Raw genomic sequence first — 22,970 nt, 5'->3', positions numbered from 1 at the left:
TGACTAAGGACACAGCAAGCATCAGCTGGGTGCCACAAATGAGAAGCAAAATAACCACCTTGAAATAGTTTTAAATATTCCACCTTCTGAGAGGGTTGTTTGTAATGTTTTCCTGTGTTTGAATGACACCTCATTGTCCTTTTAAAGGAAAACCACACAGAAGAGTGTCTGAGAGTCCTCCAGCACATCCCAGCTGATGCAGAATCAGTCCAAAGCTATGGACATCTAAGAGAGGCCACAACAGATCTGTCACCCATCAGCAGGGCTGATGCACTGCTCCATAGCAGGGATGGAATTTCGTCCCATGATGTCCTTTGCTTCCCAATGCTGGCCATGACACTCCTCATGCTGGAGCTATGTCTGCTTTTGTTTTCTTTTATCTTTAACTTGGAACATACCTGGCGTCTGGTCCCTGAAAAGGGTTCTGAAATGGATTTGGTGCATGAGACAGCTGTAGCAAATGACTTGTCCAAACCACCTAAGAAAGGAGCCAGGAGGAATACAAATGAATAGAAAATGAGTGAGAATTCATCATAATTCCTCATAAAGATGCACCAATCTTCTTTAATTAGACCACTGGCTCTTGTACACATTTACAAACAAGTTTCCAGATGCAGAATGCCTACTGAGACAACTAGTACTACTAATTTATTTTTTTTTACCCAGGTCAGACAAATAAATGCAAAAGGCCATATCCAGCAACATCTTTGCAATTCCTGCTGCACCATGCATGCCCTGGAGAACAAGTCTACAGCTTTGTGGAAACATTAACACCTTTCTGGTGAATTTTATGTTCAGATTTATTTCTTCCAGCACACATTAGATATTCCTACCCCCTGCAAAACAGGGCACAAAAGATTTCTTGGAAGTTGGGCTCTGGCTTTTCACAAAAGTAGAACAGACATGCCCTCCTACACTATACCAAACACTGTGTATTCAACGGACCTGCTGGTTAATGATCTTGCCCATAAGTAATGTTTTAACCTTAGAATGGTTTTTGTTTGCTTCCAAAGCCACAAAGCCAAAGAGGAAGTGTAGGAGAACGTGGGCAGGACAGTGGCCAGGAGCCTCATGACCTCATCTTTTTCTGCCACATGAGGATTGGTGGCTGTGCGTGGGACAGGGTTTAAATTCCCAGAGCTCAGAGATGTCAGACAGCAGGGGACGAGGGGAGAAAGCCAGAGCTGCTGGGACCCAACTGGCTGGAGCTACTGCTGGGATCACTAAGAGTACTCTTGTCGTGGTTGACTCCTTCAGCACCAGAAAAGGTAATTTATTTTTTTTACCTGATGTGCCAATCCATCTGCAGCTTTAGCCTAGGAAACACTGAGCAGATCTTTGAAAACTGCTTCACAGGGCAGGGAAGTTTGATATTTCTCTGTGGAAAAATGTGTGTTTTTATAGGAGCAAGGTTACTTTAGCAATAACAGGTATTACACATCATCACAATTTTAAATTTGTGTGCTGTTAGATGTTGGGAGAAGGTTTCTGAAAACCCTGACAATGAACCATGCACTAGAAGCTGAGAGCTGGTATTTGAACAGAGAAAGCTTTCTTCCTCTTCCCTGTGACCACTACCTGGCAGTGTCCTTGTTTCTCCTGGCAGGCTCATTGTTTGTGCTGCACAATCCTGAGTGGATGGGACAGTCACACTTCTCTGTAAAACTTGAAATAGCAATACTTCTATTAGAGTGTCCTGTCTCAGGGCCAGCCTTACCAATGCATTTTAAATGTCCCAAGCAGCTTTTTTTCCTACAGTGACTTACCAAAGTTGTGAATGACTCTTGTTCATCAGTAAAGTGGTTTAAATTCTCAGGGATGTTCCTTATTCTGGGAACAGGTCAGTAAACACTGAAATAGCTCTCCTAATTTCAGCAGGAATCAGTTATTTATTAAATTGCTAAAGCTGCAATGTGAACAGCTATGGGAGCAAATCTCTTGTTTGGAAATACATGTTATTTTGATCAAACTTTTGGAAGGGAAAATGCAGGTCAATCAATACTAGCAGTTTATGTTCATATAAACTGACTTTACTCAGCAACTCAATAACCCTAAAAACTAGTTTTAAAACAGCTGATGAGAATACAAATTGTTTGCCTTAACCTGCCTCTTTTTTTAAACAATTGTGTTAAATGAATGAAGATAAACCAAAGCTGGTATTTATAAGTCTTTCACAGGGCTTTTCCTTTGACTATGCAAGTCAGTAGACAACAGGAGTCATTTCATCTTTTCAGTGTGGTTTTTCTCACCACTGCTCAGCTCTTCACAGCATTCAGCTTCAAAATTCTTGTAGCTTTTTGAGCTGCTAAGTCATTATAAGCTAGGTGGGAGGTGGAGGATAGAAGAAATAAAATTAGCATGGGCAAATGAAATCCATAGCAGGGACCTGGTCTTGGCACAGTGAAGCCCACCAGGATAAAGGAAAAGCCCATAGAATTTTTTTGGTATTTTACTTCATTGACTTACTGTTCCAAAATATTTTCTAGGTAAAATATCACCATGAAGGAGGCAATTCTGATTTTATGCCTTATCAGCATCACTGCTGCATGGCCAGTGAGTAAATCACAAACACCATCCCCAGCACTTGCATCATTTCCTTTGCACATCAGCAAGAAATACTGATAAATGTTTTTTCTCTTTTCTCCCTTCAAGGTGATTCAATCCAAGCAGCATGCCATTTCTGCCAGCTCTGAAGAAAAATATGTAAGCTCATTTTGTCTTTCTGTTAATTTTCTTCAATCAGTACTTTTTTGTTGTTTTTGTTTGTTTGTTTTCCTTCAAAACACATTTTCTGGTACTTGTTCTATGATTGTCAGTGCTTGCTGAACATGTCCTCACCTGGCTGTTTTGAGCCAGCTTCAAAGCAGGAAGCCACTGATGTCCACAGACTTTTTCCTGTGTCATGTGTCCTGGTTGTGGACTTTCATTAGTTCTATCTCTGGACCAGCACTGGAAATCTTTTTTTCATAATGAAAAATGTGTCATTAAAAATGTATAGTTAAAAAGAGAAAGGGACAGCAGTATGGCAAAATTACTATAACCCATATTTGTTAGTGTGGATCCGATGACAATATTTGGTTTTGGAGGAGCACCTTAATCCAATATCCTTTTTTTTTTTTTTTTTGAGTGATGTAAGCAAACTGCATTTAGCCTTGTGTTTAGCTCTTTAACTTATTACCCACTGCCAGCTGTTACCCTTATAAAATCAATTCTTGGCTCTGAGAATCAGCTACTGCATTTAGTTTAGAGTCTTTGTGATGTGGGAGATAAATCACCCTCCAGAAAGGGCCTAAGAATTAGCAATGATTGTTAGATACAACTCCAAATTCCACTCAATAAAAACAAGCTGGAGAAACTGATCTGAACTGGCCCAGGCTCTGCCAGTGAGAGAGGCACATCTGTCTTTTGGGTACCATGTTCACCTGGGATCATGGCTTGTTCTGAGTCCTCTTCCTACTGCAATGAACAGCTGATGACACATCCCATACAGAAGGACTGTGTACTGCAGATGCCACGTCTGCCTGAAAACACAGGTTGGGCTGCAGCAGCTTTGCCTGTTCCTTTAAGGATTAACCCCTCCCTTTTATTTTCTCTTGAAGGACTCCAGGGGCCATCACTTGCACAGGTATCACAACGACCATGAGAATTCTCAGTCTCAGGAGAGTCAGCAGCACCCACAGAGTGACCTGGCATCATCTCAGCAGGTACCAGCGCCTACCTGTAAGAGAAAGCAGGGCACCTTTCCATGCCAAGATTTACAAGTTATGATTAAGTGCTTAAGACCAGCTCTACTGTATGGGCCTTTGTGTACTAACACTGAGTTCTGTGTTGTTTTCAGACCCTTTACTCTTCAGAAGAAAGTGTGGATGTCCCAGAACAACTGGTATGTGTTTTGAAGGACAACATGTCAGTTGAGTGCTGCAGGGCAGCCAATGTGTAGCAACTCTCGTTTTCCTCTCTCAAGTGTGGTTCTTGCAGTAAAACCTCTCCTGAAACATAACAAAGCTCCAGGCAGTGTGAGGTGGAGTCAGTGCAATGCTGGCACGTAGCTCCTCAGCACTGCCTAAGCCCTGGGTGAATGGGACAGACATCAGTCTGTACCTCCCACATCTGTGTTCATTTGCCTGATGCGTAATAAATGTTTTCCAGCACTTTCCTGATGTGTCAAGCAAGAGCCATGAAGATGTGGATGATGATGATGATGATGATGACAATGATTCCAATGACACGGATGAATCTGAAGAGGTTGTCACGAGTTTTCCCACAGACATTCCAGTAACTGAACCATTCCCCACTTTCCCTTTCACCCAGGGAGATAGTGCTGGCAGAGGTGACAGTGTGGCCTACAGGATGAAGGCAAAAGCCACACTGTTGAAGTCTATCAAGCTTCACAAAGCTGCCAAAAAGGTAAATAGCACCGAGCAGTGATGCCCATGTTCTTGGAAATGGGGAGTGAACTTGAAAACGGACATGGCATTTTATGGGAGGTGGTTTTGAAAACTGGTATGGGGAAAGTAGGCATAAGTGAAGAAATGCATTTCCTTTCTCTGGATACTGCAGATCAGGGGGGTCTCGATGGCTGCCAATGCACCGGGGCTGCTGTTGCTGCAAGCTGTGCAAAACTGCAGTTTGCACTGTCACAATATACTTGCACGCATGAAATCTGAGGCCAGGAACAAATGAGAGTGTCTCATAATGTGAAAGATTCCTAAAACTCCATAGAACACCAGAGTATCTCCAGGCAGAGGTTCATCATGCAGGCTTTGAGCAGCCTGCGTTAGTGCAGCACTTGACGGGGCAGTTCCTCAGGAGTGACAATTGATCTTATTCTGATCTCTACCACAGCTCATCTACGATGCCACTGAGGAAGATGAGAGCTACATGGATGCAGACAGCCAGCGCTCTGTCTCCCGGGAGGATTCTGCTTCTCGCAGCTCCCTGAGGAAGCACGCCAGCAGCGTATGGTCTGAGCAGAGCCACGGGAGGGACAGCAGCGAGCAGGACAGCGATCCGCGTCACCGCAGCTTGGAAAACGACAGCTGGCACAAATCCGCCAGCCACGAGGCAGAAGGCGACAGTAGCAAGTCTGGTGTCAGAGGGGACAGCCTCTCGAGTATGGAAACCAAGGAGAGAGGGGACAGCCACCCGAGTGTGGAAAGCAGGGAGAGTCGGGACCGCGTGTCAGCTGAGCTCTCTGACGGTATCAGCAATCAAACTCTGGAAAGTGCCGAGGATTCTCAAGATCGTCACAGCATCGAAAGTAACGAAGTCACCCTTTAAAGGGAGACAAAAAAATTCCCCTTATTTTTCAGTCCTTACCTAAGGGAAGCGGGGAGTAGCTTCATTTCGGGGAACTGTTTGTTAATGTAGTTCGCGTGGTGAATTTTGGGGTTCGGGCCGGTCCATGGCCCCTGGGGCTGTGCCGGCGGAGGCTGTGGGACACGGCGGGCGAACCCCTCGGTGTCTGCGCCGCCGGGCGATGTTCTGCTGTACCGGGACTTCAATAAAACCTCAACCCTCTGTACCAGCGTTATTGTTCATTGGGGCTTGGACAGGGCGGGGGGAGCTTTGATACTTCTTCTTAAAATGGTGTGAAATCGCTGCTCCCCGCAAAGTTAACCAGTGCAATCTCTTCGCGAGGCTTCCTCGTACTTTCGCCGAGGATGAGCGGGACACCAAACACCCAGCGCCGGCCCCTGCACCGCTACCGCAGGGGCGGTCCGGGCTTGCCTTCGAGAGGGGAGGGAGGCGTCGGAGGAGGAGAAGGAGGGCAGGAAGGAGGTCCTGGCCACCGCTCTCGCCGGGCGCCAGAGCGACTACAGCTCCCTCCGTTCCCCGGGCTTTCCAGCGGAGGGCGGGAAAGGGGCGGCGGCGGCGGGGCCGATGGCGGGCGGCGGCGGCGGCCGGCGCGGGCGGGAGCAGCTGGAGCTGGAGCGGCTGGGCCAGGCCGCGCGGTCCGGCTCCTGCCCGCCGTCGCCGCCGCTCTCCGCCTGCTCGCGGCAGGCCTGGAGCCGGGACAACCCGGGCTTCGAGCCTGAGGAGGACGCGGCGGCGGGGCCGGCTGGGCCGGCGGGGCCGGTGCTGGGGATGGACGTGGAGTGGGGCAGCCGAGCCGCGTCGGCGCCGGGCAGCGGCGCGGGGGGCCCGGCGGGCGGGGGGCGGCGGGCGCGGCGGGGCCCGGCGGGGCGCGGAGGGGCCGAGGGGCCAGGCCGCCTCCCGGGACCGCCAGACGGAGCCGCGCCCCGCAGAGCAGCCTGGGCCAAGCGCCTGGCGCGGAGACTGCGAGGTGAGAGAACCCCGGCCACGCACCCCACACCCTGACCAGCCTCCCCAGGCGCGAGTGCCGCTTCCTGCTCGCTGTAGAGTTGTTTGTAGCCTCTCCTCCGTAGGTGCCTGTAGTCCTCATTTTCCTCTGCCCGTGTCCTTTTCCGTCCGTCCTTGCCTGTGTCTCTGTGTCGCATCTCTTCGTACACATCCATCTTCCAGTCCCAGTCCCGTTTATGTCCCCCAGCACACAGAGATTTCACCCACAACTCGCTCCTTCTTTTCCCCACCTCTCTGCCTCCCAGGTGGTACTTCTGGCTGCTTTCCATGTAAGACACTTCCGTGTAGGGGAGGTTTGGGCTGGACATTAGGAGGAATTTCTTCACAGAGAAGGTGACAATGGAATGAGACTGCCCAGGGAGGAGGTGGAGTCACCATCTCTGGAGATGTTTGAGGAAAGACTGGATGTGGTACTTGCCGCCATGGTCAAGTTGACATGGTGATTTTGGGTCATAGGTTGGACGTGATGATCTCCAGAGGTCTTTTCCAACCGTGGCTTTCTGCCCCAGCACCAGGTCTTTGGAGAGTTGGAGGAGAATGCTTGTGCTTCTCTCTTTCTCAGCATCCCCCATTCTATAGAAGACGTGGTTAGGATGGCATGGGATACTTAGAGTAGATTGCTGGGAGGGTGTTTGAATCACTTTTTCTTTTCTGCAGTATTGTGCAGTGTCTAAGTGCTGCCCTTGACAGTCAAGAGCTGCTGCCTGTTGTCACACAGCTGGTGACCGGGGGCAGAGTTGGAAGCGAAACTGGGCACACATCAAGTGAACATTTGGGTGTCGTTCAGAATTCACTGCATTAATTCCCTATTGAGCTGGCCTTGTATTGTTGGGTTGATTTGACAACAGCAGAGAATGCTGAATGGGTAGTCCTTTGGATTTAAGGTTGTGGGAGCACATTGAAAAACCCTCCTTTTCAGAGAAGTTCAAAATGTCACCTTCAGACTGAGAGGATTTTAAACAGCATTGGTTTAAGTGTCGGGCAAAATCTTTATAGTTACAAAGCTGCAGAAAAAGCAAATCATATTTAGAAAATAAAGACTTCTTCTCCTGAAATGTGGATTTTCTGAAGTGGTAAATTGTACTGTTACTGGCTGCCATGGCATCGGTGGAACTATCAAAACAAACTTGACTTTAAGCAAGGGTTTGTACCTTCTCTGATTTTCAAGTGTATTCAAAGATTGTTTACTGTAATGATTTCTCTGGGTTTGGCTGTATTGCACCAAAATAAATCCTTCTTGAACACTGCAGTATCTTAGTGCTATGCAAGTCAGACCTGCAGAGATTATGGAATAGAGCATGCTTTCTTTTTAGCAGATTTTATTTGGACCATGTTTAATGACCCAAGTCACTTCATAACAAGAAAATAGAATAACCAGGAAAAAACTACCAGGAATAATTGTGTTGTGCGTGAATTGGCACTGCTCTATTTGGAGTCTCCAGTGGTGTGTTTGCTTTAGTCTGTTGCTGAGATATGTAATTGCCTAGGAAAAGAGCTGCTTCACATGGAGAAAGTTGAGTCCTTTTATAAAATATTTTATGTAAATTCAGATGCCCCCTTCATCTTAGTTGTTGCCAAGAAGGAACCTCCTGTGTATGTTTTTAACTGTGGCGAAAAACAGCAGTGTTTGTATATGAGTATGAGAGTGACTTAGTGGTGACCTGGCACATGTCGCTCCTGTTCCATCTCTGTTGTGATTTGTGCAGTGGTACTCAAAACAGTTTCTGTTGATTCCTGACCTCCTATAGAGGTCAAGTGTAGCTGAAGTTACTGTAGTCGACAGATCCTTTTCTGGCTCTTTGATGAGAATATTGTCATAAATTCCTGGGCACAATAAATGTGGATGAGACTGTGATGCTGTGGAGGTGCTGCAGGGCACTGTACTTGCTGTGGAATAGGTAACACCTCCTCTGAAGAATGTGATCCCTGTGCTGCACAGTTTAAAGGGCTGACTGCAAGGCTGATATTATTATAGGGCACTTGAAGGATAACTGAATGTTTACTATTGGAAAGAATACTCCACAGTTCTTTTGACATTCCATGGATATCCATGAGGATCTCTGAAGACTGGAAAATGTTGCATTCAGAGTTATTTCAAGGACTACTGGAAGGTTGGCATAGATTTATTTAATGAAATTCCATCTCAGTAGACAGAATTCAACAAGAGGGAATAATCCTTTGGATATCACAAATGACAGTGTCACCATGGCAAAAAAGGTGCCTCTCAGTATTGAAGGATGTTCAATGACAGCTTGCACTTTACTTGCTTTGAGTTATGAAAGAAAAATGCAGAGTGGATTTAAATTATTAGGATTTAGTAAATACAACTGTTGGGCAAACTGTAACAATAGTTACTAAGTAAACAGAAAATCAGCTACTTCGGACTATCAGTATTTTAGGTTCTTCTTTATGTGGATTCTGTTCAGATTCTAACATGGGTGTCTCTGAAGTGCCTTTAGTTCCTCTAGTTTTACAGATCTCTTCAGCAAATATCCCAGATGCTGAAAGGAGAAGAGGGGCTGACTATTCTACTCTGTTAAGGAGGAAGTTACCAGAAGTTTTGAAGGGTAAAAACAAGGTGTGTTTCCAGAGCCAGCCTGGAAAGGTAATCCTGCCCTGTAGAGCTGTACTTGGTCACCCAGTGCGGCCGTGTCCTCATGTGTGTCATCGTTGATTTGTGCTAGGCATTTCTTGGAAGGTTTTCTTAGTTATTGTTAAATGAAGTTACAAAATACTCTTCCCAGTCACTTATTAATTGTTACTTTCATGAAGACTGCTACATACAGAATGAGTATGAGCAACTGTTAGTTGCAGATTTATTTGATAAACGTACACAGATTCTGTCGAAAACTTGATGAGTAGCAAATGTGTATAAGAAAACAGAAGTCTTGTTGCTTGCAGCAGATGTCAAATCCAGCACTGCTTACCTCTACTAAGTTCAATGCATCTGAATCAATATTCTAATAAGGGAAAAAAGGGAATAATATATGTATATTGCAAAATTGTAGCAGCTAATGAAAGCTCCAAGCTAGCTGATGGGGAAATTCATTGTTCATTTAGCACAAAGATAATTGAATGATCCCTGGTGCTGTTTGGTTGGGCTTTTTCTTTGCTGTAACTTTCTGTTCTTTGCTGACTTGACTCCTAACAATAGTCTAATATGACAGAGTTTGAGTTTGGAAGCTTTCTGCTTCTGCTCACCACATTTCTTATTGGTGAGTAATGTGCTGACAGCCAGGACTTGGCTTTCTCACCAGCTTAGCTCACTGGCTTTTCCAGCCTTTTCTTCCTCTCTTCCATAATGTTTTTCTGCCTTTATTATGAGGGTTGCTAGTGCAATGTAGTGTTGCTCTAGGGGCTGAAGTTGTTGAATTTTTATTATTATTAGTGACTCTGTAAATGTTCTTGAATTTGTGTTTTTGTCTTCAAGAATGACCTAATGGGGAGGATTTGGCATTCAGTGTAGTAAAGTTGCAGTCTTTATCTGCACATTTTCAAACTTGACCTTAAAGAACAGCTTTAAAAAGCTCTCTTGTTTGGAGACTGGCACTAGGGAAGGCCCTAAGTTACTAATTAGGCCATGTGAGCAGAGATTAATGCTAAAACCGTTAGTGCATGCTGAGCCTATGCAAGAGACGTTTCCAAGTTTATGTCACAACTTTAAAATGTGGTAGCTGAAAGGCTTCAAGAAACATCTAACACATTTTTTTTTTTCTCATTTATGCAGGTAGAAGGAAGAGCTTCTTTATTCACATCTCTGTTAATAAACAAAGATCTGCAGCAGGCAGCTTAGCCCTTTGTCTTACAGCAGTGGTTGCAGATTGACTGAACTCATGCTTCATTGTCAGCTTTATAATGTGTTTTGGCTATCCCTTGTTACTGTTCCATTTCAAATTACTGTGGTATGTTTGATGGATCCAAGATTTTTCTTAGGGAGTCTGAGGTTACTACATTTCCATCTACTGAGAATATAAAGGATGTTTTGAAAGGTTGGCTGTTTAAAACACCTGAAAAGGATGGAAGTTTACTGCAGTTCTGTAGGAGTAAATTTTTAGTTCTAAATGCTTTTTCTCTCATCAGAAACTAAGGTCAAATTGCCTTGCTTTTGGTTTAAATGAAGAGAAGCTCCATGAAGGGAACAGTCTGAGCATCAGCAGTTGTTCCTAGCTTTTTTCTTTCTGTACTAGGGATAGGAAATAAAGATGGTGGTTGCTAACACCATTTTGTTTCAAGGTGGTCGTTCCTTTTAGAGACTCCATTTAAATGATCCTTTTGCTTTTCTGTTACCCATTTGGAAGGTATCACCGAAGTTTGATAGCTTCTCTCCCTATCTTTTTGGGACATATATGAATATATTATAATCATATAATGTCAAGCATTATATGAAGTGAAGAACAGGCAGAAACAGTTCAACTGATGCAGTTGCTCAAGTTGACAGCTACACTGGACAGCAGTTGCTCATTTAGGCTCCTACTGATGTTTAATTCATAGCTCTTTGTTGTGCAGGGAAAGAAACCATGCTCACAACATCCCTGCTGTGTCTCTTGCCTGTCTAGATGGGGAAGGTTATGATTTGGTGTTTTAAAAATGTTTGACTCATGTATCTTCCTTTCATGTAGAAAATTAAGACTGCTCCTAAAGGCTCAATAATAAATGTGTGTCACAATATTGTCACAGTACAGCTGGCCTGGACTGGACAACGTGAATCCGGCCATAACACAAATCCAATTTGGCTAGCCTAGTTCATGCCAGAACAAGACCCTGGATAAGTTACAGGAGACCCTCAGCCATCCCCATTCGAGCTTAGTTGCAAGCACAACACTAGCCAGAGATCTGGGTGGAGAGAGATCCCAGCCAATAGCTATCTAAGCCTGGGAATTTTGAACCAACTATATAAGTAATTTCTGGACAATAAAATAGGCTATTTTGTCTGATGATCAAGAGGACTCGAGTTCGTGGTTTCATGGTCTCCAGCCCATGACCAGCATATAACAAATGTGCATTTTCATTTTCATGTTTAAAAGTAAAAATACCAAAGCACTGCGCTTCTGTTTCTTAAAGGATGGCTGTCTGTGCATGTCTCTGTATCCTTGTATCTGTTTTTATACCATGTGGTTCTAAGCAACAGCACTTCTGCAAATCTTCCACAGATTCTGTTAGAGTTCTGCTGAGCTGTTTCTGCCTTATTATGGTATCTCACTGATAGCTGATACTGCCTCAGGCCCCATTCTGTCTATGAATGAAGCTCCTCTTGCTTAAACTTAGACCAGTTTAAAATCCATAGAAGAACCTGCAGCAATGACAAAGGTTAAGCTTTCAACACCACTTACTATGTTGCTTGTATATCTGTACCAGACATCTGTGCACATCATTATATATATCTTTTTCCTTTTGAGGTCTGTGGGGTACAAGACTTATGGAAGAGAGCAACACCAGCAGAGAGCGGTACTTGAAAAGTGTTTTACGGGAGCTGATCACATACGTGGTTTTCCTCGTGGTACTGTGTGTCTGTAAGTACTGTTCAGTACCAGAGCTTCCAGTCCTCTACTCCCTGCTTGTGATTCCAGAATGAAGGTTGTTTGATGTGGGAGAAAAATTAATGGGCAGGTGGCTAGGTAAATACTTGGAATCAAATATTTCTCTTTTTCCTGCACATGGACTTGAGACTCTTGCTTGAGACTGAAAATACTGCAACTTTCTGTGCCTTAAGAAGTTTAGAATCTTTAGGCAGGATGGTAATATACTGGTTCTTTGTTTTTAGAGAGCATTTTTTTATTGTAGTAGCGCATTGCAGTGTAATACTTCTGCTACACTTACTGAAATCATTGAGCAGAAATGATAAATATGAAGAGGAGGACTTAGTCATCTTGAACAAATAATTGAAATAAATCACCACATTTGAAGTTCATCAGCAAGGTTATGTACAGATCACACCTGGAGACTACTGTGGTTTTTGCCATTTGTTGTCTTGTTACCATATGAAGTATCATGACACTAAAGAACACAGAACAGAGAAACATTCAGTTTACAATGCAAGAAAGAACTTCTTGTGGAGTTACAAAATATCTACTGTATTTTTTTGCTAGGGAATAAACCTCAAACCAAAATTCGTTTGCTAGGGAGAAAACCTACACAACAAAATGTGTAGATTAAGTTAGTGTATCTTTAGAAAGCCAGTATGTTTCAAGTCTCCAGTTTTTAGTGTGGGCAGTTCTGCCCTAGAGGGCTGGAATGTTGGTGACACTTGAGTTGCCGTTTATGATCAATTGTAATACAACAAGGTGATGTTTCAGATTTTTGTGTGAGGGAATCTTGGAGTGCACAAGCAAAGGCAAAATTACGTTGGTAGAATGCATTGTCTCTGACAGCAAGTCTGCTCTGCTTGAATGCAGCAGAATTACTAAAAAGCCCAAATTTTATACCATTGACACAACTGTTTTGATGTTGTACTGCAGGCATGTTTATCTATTAAATATCATTGTTTTTTCCTTCGTGAGTCATTTAAGAATGCTTAGAGCAGGTTTATGAACAAAGCAGTGCAAGGCTGCTTGTGGCTGGCACACTACCACCAGAAGTGTAGCAGTGAGGGGTCTGCCTTAAAGTGAAATTTGTTTCAGCAGGAGAAATTTGACTCTTAACAGGCTGTTAGCTATTTGTTTTGCTACAGAAAAAGATTTTTGCTAACAGAATAAAGGAAAAATGTAGTGTGTTAAGTATCTAGAGATATTGCTAACTCATTAGTATTTTTTAAGTATTATTATTTTTTAACTTTGTATTTTTCACATAAGCAATAACTGTAGGTCAGCTTGGCATGCCCTAGGAGAGTGCTTCCCAGTGCAGGCTAAATTCTGTGGGCATTTCTTGTTCTCTTGTGGTTTAGGGAGTACATGTTTAGAGAGAATCCAGATACTGCACAGTCATGTGATATATTCCATGTGCACAGAAGAAGTCTATTGAAAATAGTTTTCGCTCTCCAGTTGTTATGCGAAACAAAAAATTTATAAGTTTTATAAAATTGCCAAAACTGACAGTGATTGCTCAGTGTAGACCTAATCTTTCAGACTGCTCTGAGTTTTAGCTATAGAGTGGTTCAAGTATTTACAGGTGGTAACAATAACCATGCCAGAAACTATTTCTGCAACCCATCTTAGTTTTGTACATAATTTTATAATTTATGCTCTGTGCCCCTCAGCTATATTCTTGGCCCTGTGTGAAGAAAAGGAGTAACAGTAATTTATTTTCTGTGGGGAGTTTCTCTTAAAGGCACTGCACATCTGTGCTGGAGGTTCATTGCCTTATCCATTCCCAGTGCCCTGCTGTATCCTGGTTGACTGTCATTACCTGCTCAAGCAGAGCAGTTGTCCTGACGTCTTGGTGCCATCTGTGCCAGTTCTCCATGCATGCCTTGGACAGCACAAGCCACCTAAAAAGGCACTACGTTTTTTGCCTCTCTTCAGGCTGCTGAACTGTGCCTTTGTTTTCTTTGAAAGAAGAATTAATAATAGAATGAGGTGTGGGAAGGAGAAGAGAGTATTTTAAATTGATTGATCAGTCTACTTTCACTCCTTTTCGTATTTTAACCACCGTTGACAGATAAAATTCTGCTTTGTGTGGATTTTGTTTTGGAGCTTAATTCCACTGCAAAATCCATACAAATACAACCTAATGTATCCAAAACAAATAAATTAACTTTTTTTTTTTTTTTCCCTCATTCCTTTATCTCTCACTGCTTACCAAATCTTCTGCAGTGACTTATGGGACAGTGAGTTCCAGTATGTACTATTATACAAGGGTTATGTCACAGCTCTTCCTGGAAACACCTGTGTCAAAAACGGAGAGAACTGATTTCAAAACTTTGTCCTCAATGGATGACTTCTGGAAGGTAATCTAAACCCAGGTTTTCATATCTCTGCTACTGTGGTTCACTGGTTCTGTCAGGAGCTGTAAATTTAATCTGCAGGATCTTATTTCCTAATGTGGTCAGGCTTGTGCGTGAAGATCTATGTGCACAATGTCAAAGCTGTGGAACAAAGTGGCCTTTAATATGTGAAAATTTGGAACTCAAATAATGTTGGTGAGGCAGGGTTGGGCAAGTTTATGGGATGTCTTTGGGGGACAGGTAATAGTAAAGTTTTCTGTCAGAAAAATTATTAACTGCAATTCTAACACTTCTGTGGAATGAAGATCTACAAAAACAGGGCTGGAAACATGCAAACTAAAATTCTGTCATCCTCCCCAGTTCACAGAAGGCCCTCTGCTGGATGGTCTTTACTGGGAGATGTGGTACAACAACGAAACTATGGCAGAAAACAAAAGCTTCATTTATTATGAGAACCTGCTCCTAGGGGTGCCTCGCATTCGGCAACTGAAAGTCAGAAATGGTTCATGCTCCATACCTGAAGATTTAAAGGATGAAATCAAAGACTGCTATGATGTCTATTCTGTAGCTAATGAAGATACTGCTCCTTTTGGACTCCAGAATGGAACTGCGTATGTAGCATTCCTGTAGATAAATACTCCTTTTTAATATACTTGTGACCCATCTTTTTATCATAATTTTATGGTGTTGGTCAAAGGAACTTTGTAACTTTTTTCTCAGGGGTTACATCAAAACTTTGTAGCAAGCACACATTGAATTAAAGCACATTTAAGTAACTAATACATGATTTGTGGTCAGGTTTTGTTGGTGTCTGTTTTGCTGATTATAAGTTGAAGGTGGAAAGACCAATGTGCTCTCTTTCACTTCTGAACTAGCTGGACATACACCAGTGAGAAGGATTTGAATGGGAGCAGCCACTGGGGCTTGATTGCCACATACAGTGGGGCTGGTTATTACCAAGACCTCTCGAGGACCAGAGAAGTGACAGCTCTGCAGATTGCAAGCCTGAAGAAGAACCTGTGGCTGGACAGAGGGACCAGAGCAGCCTTCATTGATTTCTCTGTGTACAATGCAAACATCAACCTATTCTGCGTGGTCAAGTATGAACAAAACCACAACAGTGTTCAGTTGCACAGTGTGGGTTGTATACTTGGGGTTTTCTTGTGATGGCTTTGTTTTGGGGACATAGGTAAGTGTGTTTTTTGTATAAAGAGGACAGACAACTGAAGTTCTGTGCCTCCCTGTCAAAGAAGTGAGACTCCTCATGGAGTCTGTCCTGGTTTTCCTGGTGCCACAGCACCTTAGGTGCAGTTTGCAGGAGACCTCTCTAGAGAATTGACTTACTCAAATAAATACATGGGTATAGAGCATCAGCCTTTGGTTTAGACAGCATGAAACAGTCACAGATGAAAACAAACCTTTCTGTCTCTGTTTCCTCGCTGTTCCTGAAAGGCTTTGAATTTTAGTCAAAATTGAATGTGGTCATGTTTACAACTTTTGTGTGGTGTCTTCTCTGAATCATATGTGGGTTTATTTCTATTACTTAGATAATAATACAAATAAACCCAAGTGTCTTTCAGTAGTGGTTTTCATCCATTCTGGTTAAATTAAATTCTTTTTTTCTTTGCCTTTTTTTAAATGCAGGTTGCTAGTGGAGTTTCCAGCCACTGGAGGCCTGGTTACATCTTGGCAGTTTCAGCCTGTGAGGCTGCTTCATTACATCTCCACTTTTGATTTTTTCCTGGCGGCCTGTGAAATGTCCTTCTGTCTTTTTGTTCTGTATTATATGGTGGAGGAGGTCTTAGAAATTCGCATTCATAGACTGCGCTACTTCAGAAGTCTTTGGAATTGCCTTGATATCCTTATCATTGTGGTAAGTAACCTTAGTAATCAGGCTAAAATTGCTTTCTAAAGTGCACTTTGTGTGAGACATTAATTACTTGATGTTCCTATTGTGGTTTTAAGGTATAGGACCATCAATAGGAAGGATGATTTTTAGACTGTAGATGATTTACAGACTGTTAGGCTATTCAGTCTGAATAAGACAATTTTAGTCTATGCAATGTTGGTACGTTTTGCAAAGGTGGTTGTTCTGTCTTCAGTAGTTTCAACCTGGTGCAAAGTTAGAGTATTTTTCCATCATGCTTTTTCACAGTTTTTGTTTACAGAGGCTTAACTTTTATTAGAGGTGACAAAGTTGCCCTCTCTTCTACATATCTGGTACAGACTATTGCACTGGCTTTCAAGTAAGAAAATAATCTGCTTTAAATAAGTGATTTGCATTTCAAGTAATGGGACTGGGATTTGAATATGTTTGCAAAGAACCCCAAAGAGATTTATTGTGGTATTAAATACTCCCCAGCTAATACCAAGTTTGAAGAAGTGCCTCAGAATTGTAGAGTGCTAGGAGGTGTCTAGGTTAAATGGACAGTGTTGCACATCAGTAATCTTAGTGCACCAGAAAATATGAGCTTTGGATATCAACCTGCATAATATAATACTCTCTGGACTCAGATTAAGCTGTGCTTACCGAAAGTATACAAAGCCAGAAAGTTCCAGTCCCACATCATTTTGTATCTTTAGGCTTGGATAAATCAAAGGTTTCAAGTCTTGAAGCCAGTATTTGTAATCCAGGGAAATTATATTTGCATCACAGTACTTTGTAAATGAAGGTCTGCTTAGGAGGATGTTTGCATGAACTGTGTGCTGTTTTTCACACTTAATGGTTGGGCAGGGATAAGATGCTTTGCTGTTACAGTCAGTGAAGACTATTCAAGTGTGAGTGTAAAATTCAGTTCACACAAGAAGTGTTCTATGTTTATACCTTGCCTGAGGGGCATTGCTTAAATGTAGGATTATGTACTTATGACTCTATATGTGGTGAAGTGTTCACTTACAGTGATGGACAGTACATTTGCAGAAGTCAAAGCAAGAAAGCTCTATGGTAAAACTGCAGCTTCTCTGCTATTGGTTATTCTGGGCAATACTGCTCAGTCTGTGCCCTGGAGAAACTGTTGTACCTTTTTGGCTACTGCTGTCTTTCTGCTCTGTGTTCTTTTTCACCTTTCTCTGAGTTGTTATATTCCCTTATATTTTCTTCTCTGTGACAGCATCACTTCTCTAATCCTGCTAGGTGTCACTGTCATCTCGTTTTTCACCTGTGGCAAGGAAATGACTACTACATTTCTTACTCCCAGACCATTTTTCTGTAGTCCAGGACTATAATGATTTTACTGTGAAATGCATGAAGTTCCTCATATCTTAGCTTTATCTGACATAAGTGTCTCAAACAAATTGTTTTAAAACCCTAATCACCTTTTGTAAATTTGTGTATTTCTTTTGTCCTCAGCTGTCTGTGGTAGCTATAGGAATTAGCATCTATAGGACATCAACTGTTGATATGCTCCTGAAGAAGTTGCTGGAAGATCAGAACTCATTCCCCAATTTTGAACCCTTGGCATATTGGCAAATGCAGTTCAACAACATTGCTGCAGTCACTGTGTTTTTTGTGTGGATTAAGGTAGTTCCAAGACATATATCCTTATTCTAACATAAGAATGTAAGCAGTATTCTGAGTTTCATGAGGCACATTATTTGAAGTTTACTTATGTATCTCTCAAAGTCAGTCATGTGAGAAAATCAGAACAGTGGTAATTTCTTGCAGATGAAAATCAAAGTTGTAATTTGCCACAGGTTTAGTCAGCTCTTGTTTAGGTCTAGAAGACATAGTCAGTGCTTGTGTTTTGTCAGCAGACATGTTAAGAAACGTTTATATGATTCTTCAAATGATAAGTCAGTATTTTGACTGGGTATTGCTTTGTCTCCAGTCATGTTCAGTAAGACATCTCATGTAAAAGAGTGGAGAATAATTATGTTAAGAAATTATCTTCCATGTCTTTTCAGCTTTTGTCTTTTTTGTTTTAACAGCTTTTCAAATTTGTTAACTTCAACAGAACAATGAGCCAGTTATCCACCACAATGTCTCGCTGCGTCAAAGATGTCATTGGCTTTGCCTTTATGTTTTTTATTATTTTCTTAGCATATGCTCAGTTAGCCTACCTTGTCTTTGGCACTCAACTTGATGACTTCAGCACTTTCCAGGACTGCATGTAAGTACAGGTATAAAAGATGCAAAGAAGATTTTGGTGCATTGGTGAATTAGTTGCTTTATCAGAGGCACATCCTGTGACATCCATCTAAGCAGATAAGCTGCAGGCGCACTGTTGTTGATATAACAACAGAAAACACATTTTTATAATATTTTTAACTCAGTGTTATTGCTGTGAGATTAAATTGAGCACTGAGCTAAAAACGACAGCAGTTGGCTACATTCCTAGACAAAGTAATGACTCCATGTTCTGTGGTTAAGTGCTTACTGAAATGTTAAATGCATAATAAGGCTGTGTTCCTGACAGTGTTCATAGTTGCTTGCCTTGGTTGATTTGGTGCAACATAACCTGATTTAACTGAGGCAATTAACAAGTTGTTCGGTCACTGATTTCCCCTGCTCCCTTACACTGGGGCAGTGTTGTGAAGAGTTTCTTGCAGTGAAGTGAAGGAATTGGAAATATCTTGATGGTGCTGTAATGTAAATTGCCAAGCTTCTAGCTTAGAGGGAGAGGGTTGGGGTGGTATGTGTGTGAGAGAGATGGGAGTGGGTCTCAGAGCTTCACAGTAGTAACTTAGTTTGCTCTGCTTCCTGTTGTGATCAAAAAGGAGAAGTGACCACTGTGGTTTTGTTCTGTTTGTGGCACCTGACTGTGAGTTTGATTATGCCTATAGATGTGCTTGATGAATTGTTTTTGCAGTCCCTGATAAAGCGTTACAGCAGTGCAGACCTCTCTGCAGCTCATCAGTCACATTGCTAGAATAAAATCCTTTGAGAATCCTTGCACAGCTCCAGTAATATTTTCTTCAACTCCTGGATGTGTTTTATTTTTTAAGATTTACTCAATTCCGCATCATTTTGGGAGACTTCAACTTCACAGAGGTTGAAGAAGCTAATCGAATTTTGGGACCCATTTATTTCACTACATTTGTGTTCTTTATGTTCTTCATTCTTTTGGTATGTACCCTTTGTTTATGGGGGGTGGGTGGGTCAGTGGCTGTTTCTGCATCACTTGTCCTTTGATTCCTCCTGCTTTTTCTGATAATGGTGAGTGTATGGCCCATGAAGGGGCCTGACTGCTACATGGCTGGTCACTACATTCCTTCCTTTTTTTCCTTGTTTAAAATTGATTTGCATTGTATGTTTGTTGTCATTCTCATATAGTGCTCCACATTGTGTTTTTTTTAATTTATTATTATTATTGTTATTATGACTAATTTTATTTATAAAATCTGAATAATGGCTGGTTGGCAGACACAGCCAGGCTGTCTCTTCTGGTGCAAAGTAGCTGTACTGTTCTATGCAGTCTCTTAGTTCATAAAGTGCTCTAACGTGTGGCTGGCTGTGTTTACAACAGCCTTGTTCCTGTACGCCACACACAGCTTTGCCTGCTGCAAGAGCATGGTTCTTCAGCAGTCTTGTATCATCATAATTTTTAATGTTATTTAGTAACCCTTATACGTAGTGCATCTTTTTATTACTATTTGAGATGAGGAGGAATGGCATTCACATTTTATTTGTGGGAAAAGACTTCATCTTGGATGTTCACTAGTAAGGAAGCAGAGAATTTTAAGTGTTTTTGCGAAATTTAAGTGTTCGGTGAGATGAACCAGGATTCAGTGGGAAAATAACACATGCATCACTATGTGCCAAAGGTTCACATAAAGCAGGTTTCCTATTTGCTTTGTAGCACCTCACAGATTCCAGAGGAACAGTATAGTGTCCAGCAAGGGGAAAAAAATATCTTTTTTTCTAAGGGACAACAGAAAAGCACTGGAAGGCAAAGTCAGAGCAGGTTATCCAAAATATTTACTTTAATCTGTGTGTTTTTTAATATCTGTATAACCTATCATTTAGCCTGAATGAAATGTTGTTGATGCAAATCCCTTGAGAGCAGTCTGAGACCTGGAAATTAAGTTAGGGAAGATGGACAGAAAGCACCAACTCTTAAAGTTGGGCAAAATAGCAGCAAAAAATAGCACAACAGTGAGTTGTCAAGTTACCTCTTACTTCTCTGGTGTCGGGCATGAATGCATAAAGATACAGCACCAAAAGATTGTTCCAAAGCACATTTTTTATGTCCATGAGGAAACAGGGGATAACACTGCCTTTCTACATTGAACATGCCAGTAAATTTAGCAACTCTTTTTAAATGTGAATATGCAATTTGCAATTCAGTCACGTTTACTCTGTGTCCAGCAGGAACCTTTCAGTGATGATAGCATGGTTTGATTAATTACATGCTTAGCACAGGGTTAGTGAGACCAATATTTTCTCCTTTCTCTGAGCAAGAAAGCTCTTCTCTTGATGCCATAAATGCCAAGTGCCTGATTTTAAGCTTTTTGATTTTATCTTTAGTTTGAAATGCAAGCACAGATGTAACTAGATAAAAACCTTTTGTTTGTGCTGGTTATTACAGGATGAATAGCTAACTTGATTCTTCAGGCATTTTTGTTGCCTGGGTTAATTCATAGCTGTTACCTATGTAAGTTTGGCCTTGCAGGGTTTACTGCCACTGCTGTGCGTAGCTGTAAGCCCACTCTGGAAAGTAATTCTCCAGTTATGTTAATAACCAGTGATGTTGATTAAAATTTGTTATACTGCAGCACATTATATTTCAATATCAAGCTCTGGATGTTAATTTCTTTTTAAACAGACCACCATTTTCTTCTGGTCTTTTAAAACAAAATTCATGTAAAGGTCTGCACAAGAAGGTCATAGGAGTAGTAGGACTCAGTCTTGTTGAAATTTGAAATTTCAACATTTTTGTTTTCTCTTATGAACAGAACATGTTTTTGGCCATTATCAATGATACCTACTCTGAAGTCAAATCAGATATGGCACAACAGAAGGCAGAAATGGAATTGTCTGACCTTATCAGGAAGGTAAATGTAATGTTTTGTTTATTTGACATCTTATTCCTCACATCTGAACTTATTTCATAAAATACTATATAAACTGTACAAAGTTAAGCTGGCAGCAGCTTGTGAGAGTACACATCTCAATTAAAATAAATTAATCTGAGCTGCGTGTAAATTAAGTGAGTGAAAGCTACCCATCACAATGTATTTCAGTCATCTGAGACTTTAGCTTGAATGAACATGCTGAGCATACTGAATGAGATTGTACAGTAGCTGATTTCTGTAATCAGTAAATTATTAGAAATTTCATTTAATGAGAACCAACAAAATTTCACTTTCTCTTTTAGGGCTATAACAAAGCCATGATCAAACTTAAATTGAAGAAAACTACTGTTGATGACATTTCAGAAAGTCTGAGACAAGGTGGAGGAAAACTCAACTTTGATGAACTCCGGCAGGATCTCAAAGGGTAAGGGAGTTTTTACTTCTTACCTTAAATAGTATCCACAGGGACATGCGATGTTAACTTTTTGATGTGATTTTCCTCTAGCAGAGTGCACCAATGTGGATAAAGGCACCAGAGTGCTTTTCTCTGCCCTATGGCTGGTGCTGGCATTCCACACCAGAGAAAGGTTTTGGAGCTCTGGGGCCCAACCTCCTTGAATTTCTGTGTTTTGGGGAGGAAAAAACCAGAAATCTCAGGAAGCAGAGACCTAAGGCCTTTGAGGAAACAGTAATGTTTCTGTCAGACCACTGCATCAGTTTGTGGACAGTCAGGAGTCCAAGGCAAGGGCACAAATCAAGGAAATAGAAAAGGGAGTTGTGAAGGAGAAAGGTTCAATATAGGGATGATTGGTGTTTTAACTAATGAAGGGTAAGGACTGAGGGGTTTTTATCAATGTTGTGAATTTATAGGCAATGCTGGAAGTCTGTCTGAAGTGAAATGTTTTTTAATACACAGTGTTCTTTCAGCATCTGAAACATGGAAAGTAAAGGAAATGCTTTTGCTGCCTTTTCAGGAAGGGCCACACAGATGCAGAGATTGAAGCAATATTTACCAAATATGATCAGGATGGGGACCAGGAATTGACAGAGCATGAACATCAGCAGATGAGAGATGATCTGGAGAAAGAGAGGGTGAGCTCAGCATTAGGAGTGGGATGCCACCAGCACTGTCTGCCAGTCTGCTCCCTGCCTCAGAAAAATCCTCTTGTCTCCATTCACTTTTGCTGCCATTCCTGGCTGAGCAGAATGTAAAAAGGTGCAGGGGAAATTATAGAGGAGAGGAGCTCTTTGACCTTGACACCACCATCCCCCATGTACAGGTGAAAGTTTTTACATCTTCTTTCTCTCTCTGGCTTTCACAAAGGAGGATCTGGACCTAAATAGGAGTTCTCTGCCACGTCATCTGAGCAGCCGTAACTTCCTCCGGAGCTTGGATGACTCTGAGGAGGATGAGGATGAAGACAGTGGACACAGTTCCAGGAGGAGAGGCAGCAGCTCTAGTGGGGTTTCCTATGAAGAGTTCCAAGTGTAAGTTTATCCTTCTGAAGGGGACAAAGCTGCATGTTGGTTTTTAGTTGTTTGTTTTGCTTTTTTTCATTGTGGGTTTTCTTCCATGGTACAGTATTCTCCGTATAGTATTCTCTCCTTGATATTAATCATATTATTAATAAAAGCAAGTGTATGATTTTCTTGCACATAAGTCATTCCTTTTAGTAGCTTTCAAGTAATACCTGAACTGGAAGTGCCTTAGAGAGCCTCATGGGAGTTGGTTAGAATATAGAAAATCAGAATA

At 41.9% G+C, this 22,970-nt stretch overlaps 2 protein-coding genes across 3 annotated transcripts in view; both read left to right on the top strand.

Annotated features, from left to right (window-relative positions):
• The first annotated feature begins 1,116 nt into the window (after window positions 1-1,116).
• Window positions 1,117-5,520, top strand: SPP1 (secreted phosphoprotein 1). 2 transcript variants are annotated; one of them, XM_014254752.2, is made up of 7 exons: window positions 1,117-1,268; window positions 2,487-2,553; window positions 2,653-2,703; window positions 3,600-3,704; window positions 3,839-3,883; window positions 4,312-4,407; window positions 4,846-5,520. In XM_014254752.2, the coding sequence occupies exons 2-7, from the start codon at window positions 2,500-2,502 to the stop codon at window positions 5,278-5,280; spliced, it is 786 nt and encodes a 261-aa protein (XP_014110227.2). In that variant the 5' UTR covers window positions 1,117-1,268; window positions 2,487-2,499; the 3' UTR covers window positions 5,281-5,520. The 2 variants fall into 2 exon arrangements, with proteins under 2 accessions (XP_014110227.2, XP_005525683.2); XM_005525626.3 differs by having other exon boundaries at window positions 4,150-4,407.
• A 363-nt stretch (window positions 5,521-5,883) lies between these two features.
• PKD2 (polycystin 2, transient receptor potential cation channel) overlaps window positions 5,884-22,970 on the top strand; it is a 29,685-nt gene continuing 12,598 nt past the window's right edge. Inside the window, exons 1-13 of the mRNA XM_014254807.2 lie at window positions 5,884-6,286; window positions 11,721-11,834; window positions 14,073-14,206; window positions 14,564-14,814; window positions 15,079-15,303; window positions 15,848-16,076; window positions 17,553-17,723; window positions 18,131-18,312; window positions 19,148-19,268; window positions 21,098-21,196; window positions 21,520-21,641; window positions 22,192-22,309; window positions 22,542-22,705. Coding sequence (XP_014110282.2) covers window positions 5,884-6,286; window positions 11,721-11,834; window positions 14,073-14,206; window positions 14,564-14,814; window positions 15,079-15,303; window positions 15,848-16,076; window positions 17,553-17,723; window positions 18,131-18,312; window positions 19,148-19,268; window positions 21,098-21,196; window positions 21,520-21,641; window positions 22,192-22,309; window positions 22,542-22,705 — 2,333 coding nt within the window. The remainder of the gene's footprint in view (window positions 6,287-11,720; window positions 11,835-14,072; window positions 14,207-14,563; window positions 14,815-15,078; window positions 15,304-15,847; window positions 16,077-17,552; window positions 17,724-18,130; window positions 18,313-19,147; window positions 19,269-21,097; window positions 21,197-21,519; window positions 21,642-22,191; window positions 22,310-22,541; window positions 22,706-22,970) is intronic.

Source organism: Pseudopodoces humilis, chromosome 6 (genome assembly GCF_049639895.1).
Source record: "Pseudopodoces humilis isolate 2021_Gansu_Grassland_sample_001 chromosome 6, ASM4963989v1, whole genome shotgun sequence".
Taxonomy (NCBI): domain Eukaryota; kingdom Metazoa; phylum Chordata; class Aves; order Passeriformes; family Paridae; genus Pseudopodoces; species Pseudopodoces humilis.
Note: the sequence above shows the minus strand (reverse complement) of the source record. Positions and strands in the feature narration are given on the sequence as shown.

Coding starts and splice junctions, on each gene's coding strand:
- SPP1 (XM_005525626.3), top strand. CDS start 2,500: ATGAAGGAGGCAATTCTGATTTTATGCCTTATCAGCATCACTGCTGCA. Junction 2,554..2,652: donor GCATCACTGCTGCATGGCCA/GTGAGTAAATCA, acceptor TCTCCCTTCAAG/GTGATTCAATCCAAGCAGCA. Junction 4,408..4,845: donor TTCACAAAGCTGCCAAAAAG/GTAAATAGCACC, acceptor TCTCTACCACAG/CTCATCTACGATGCCACTGA.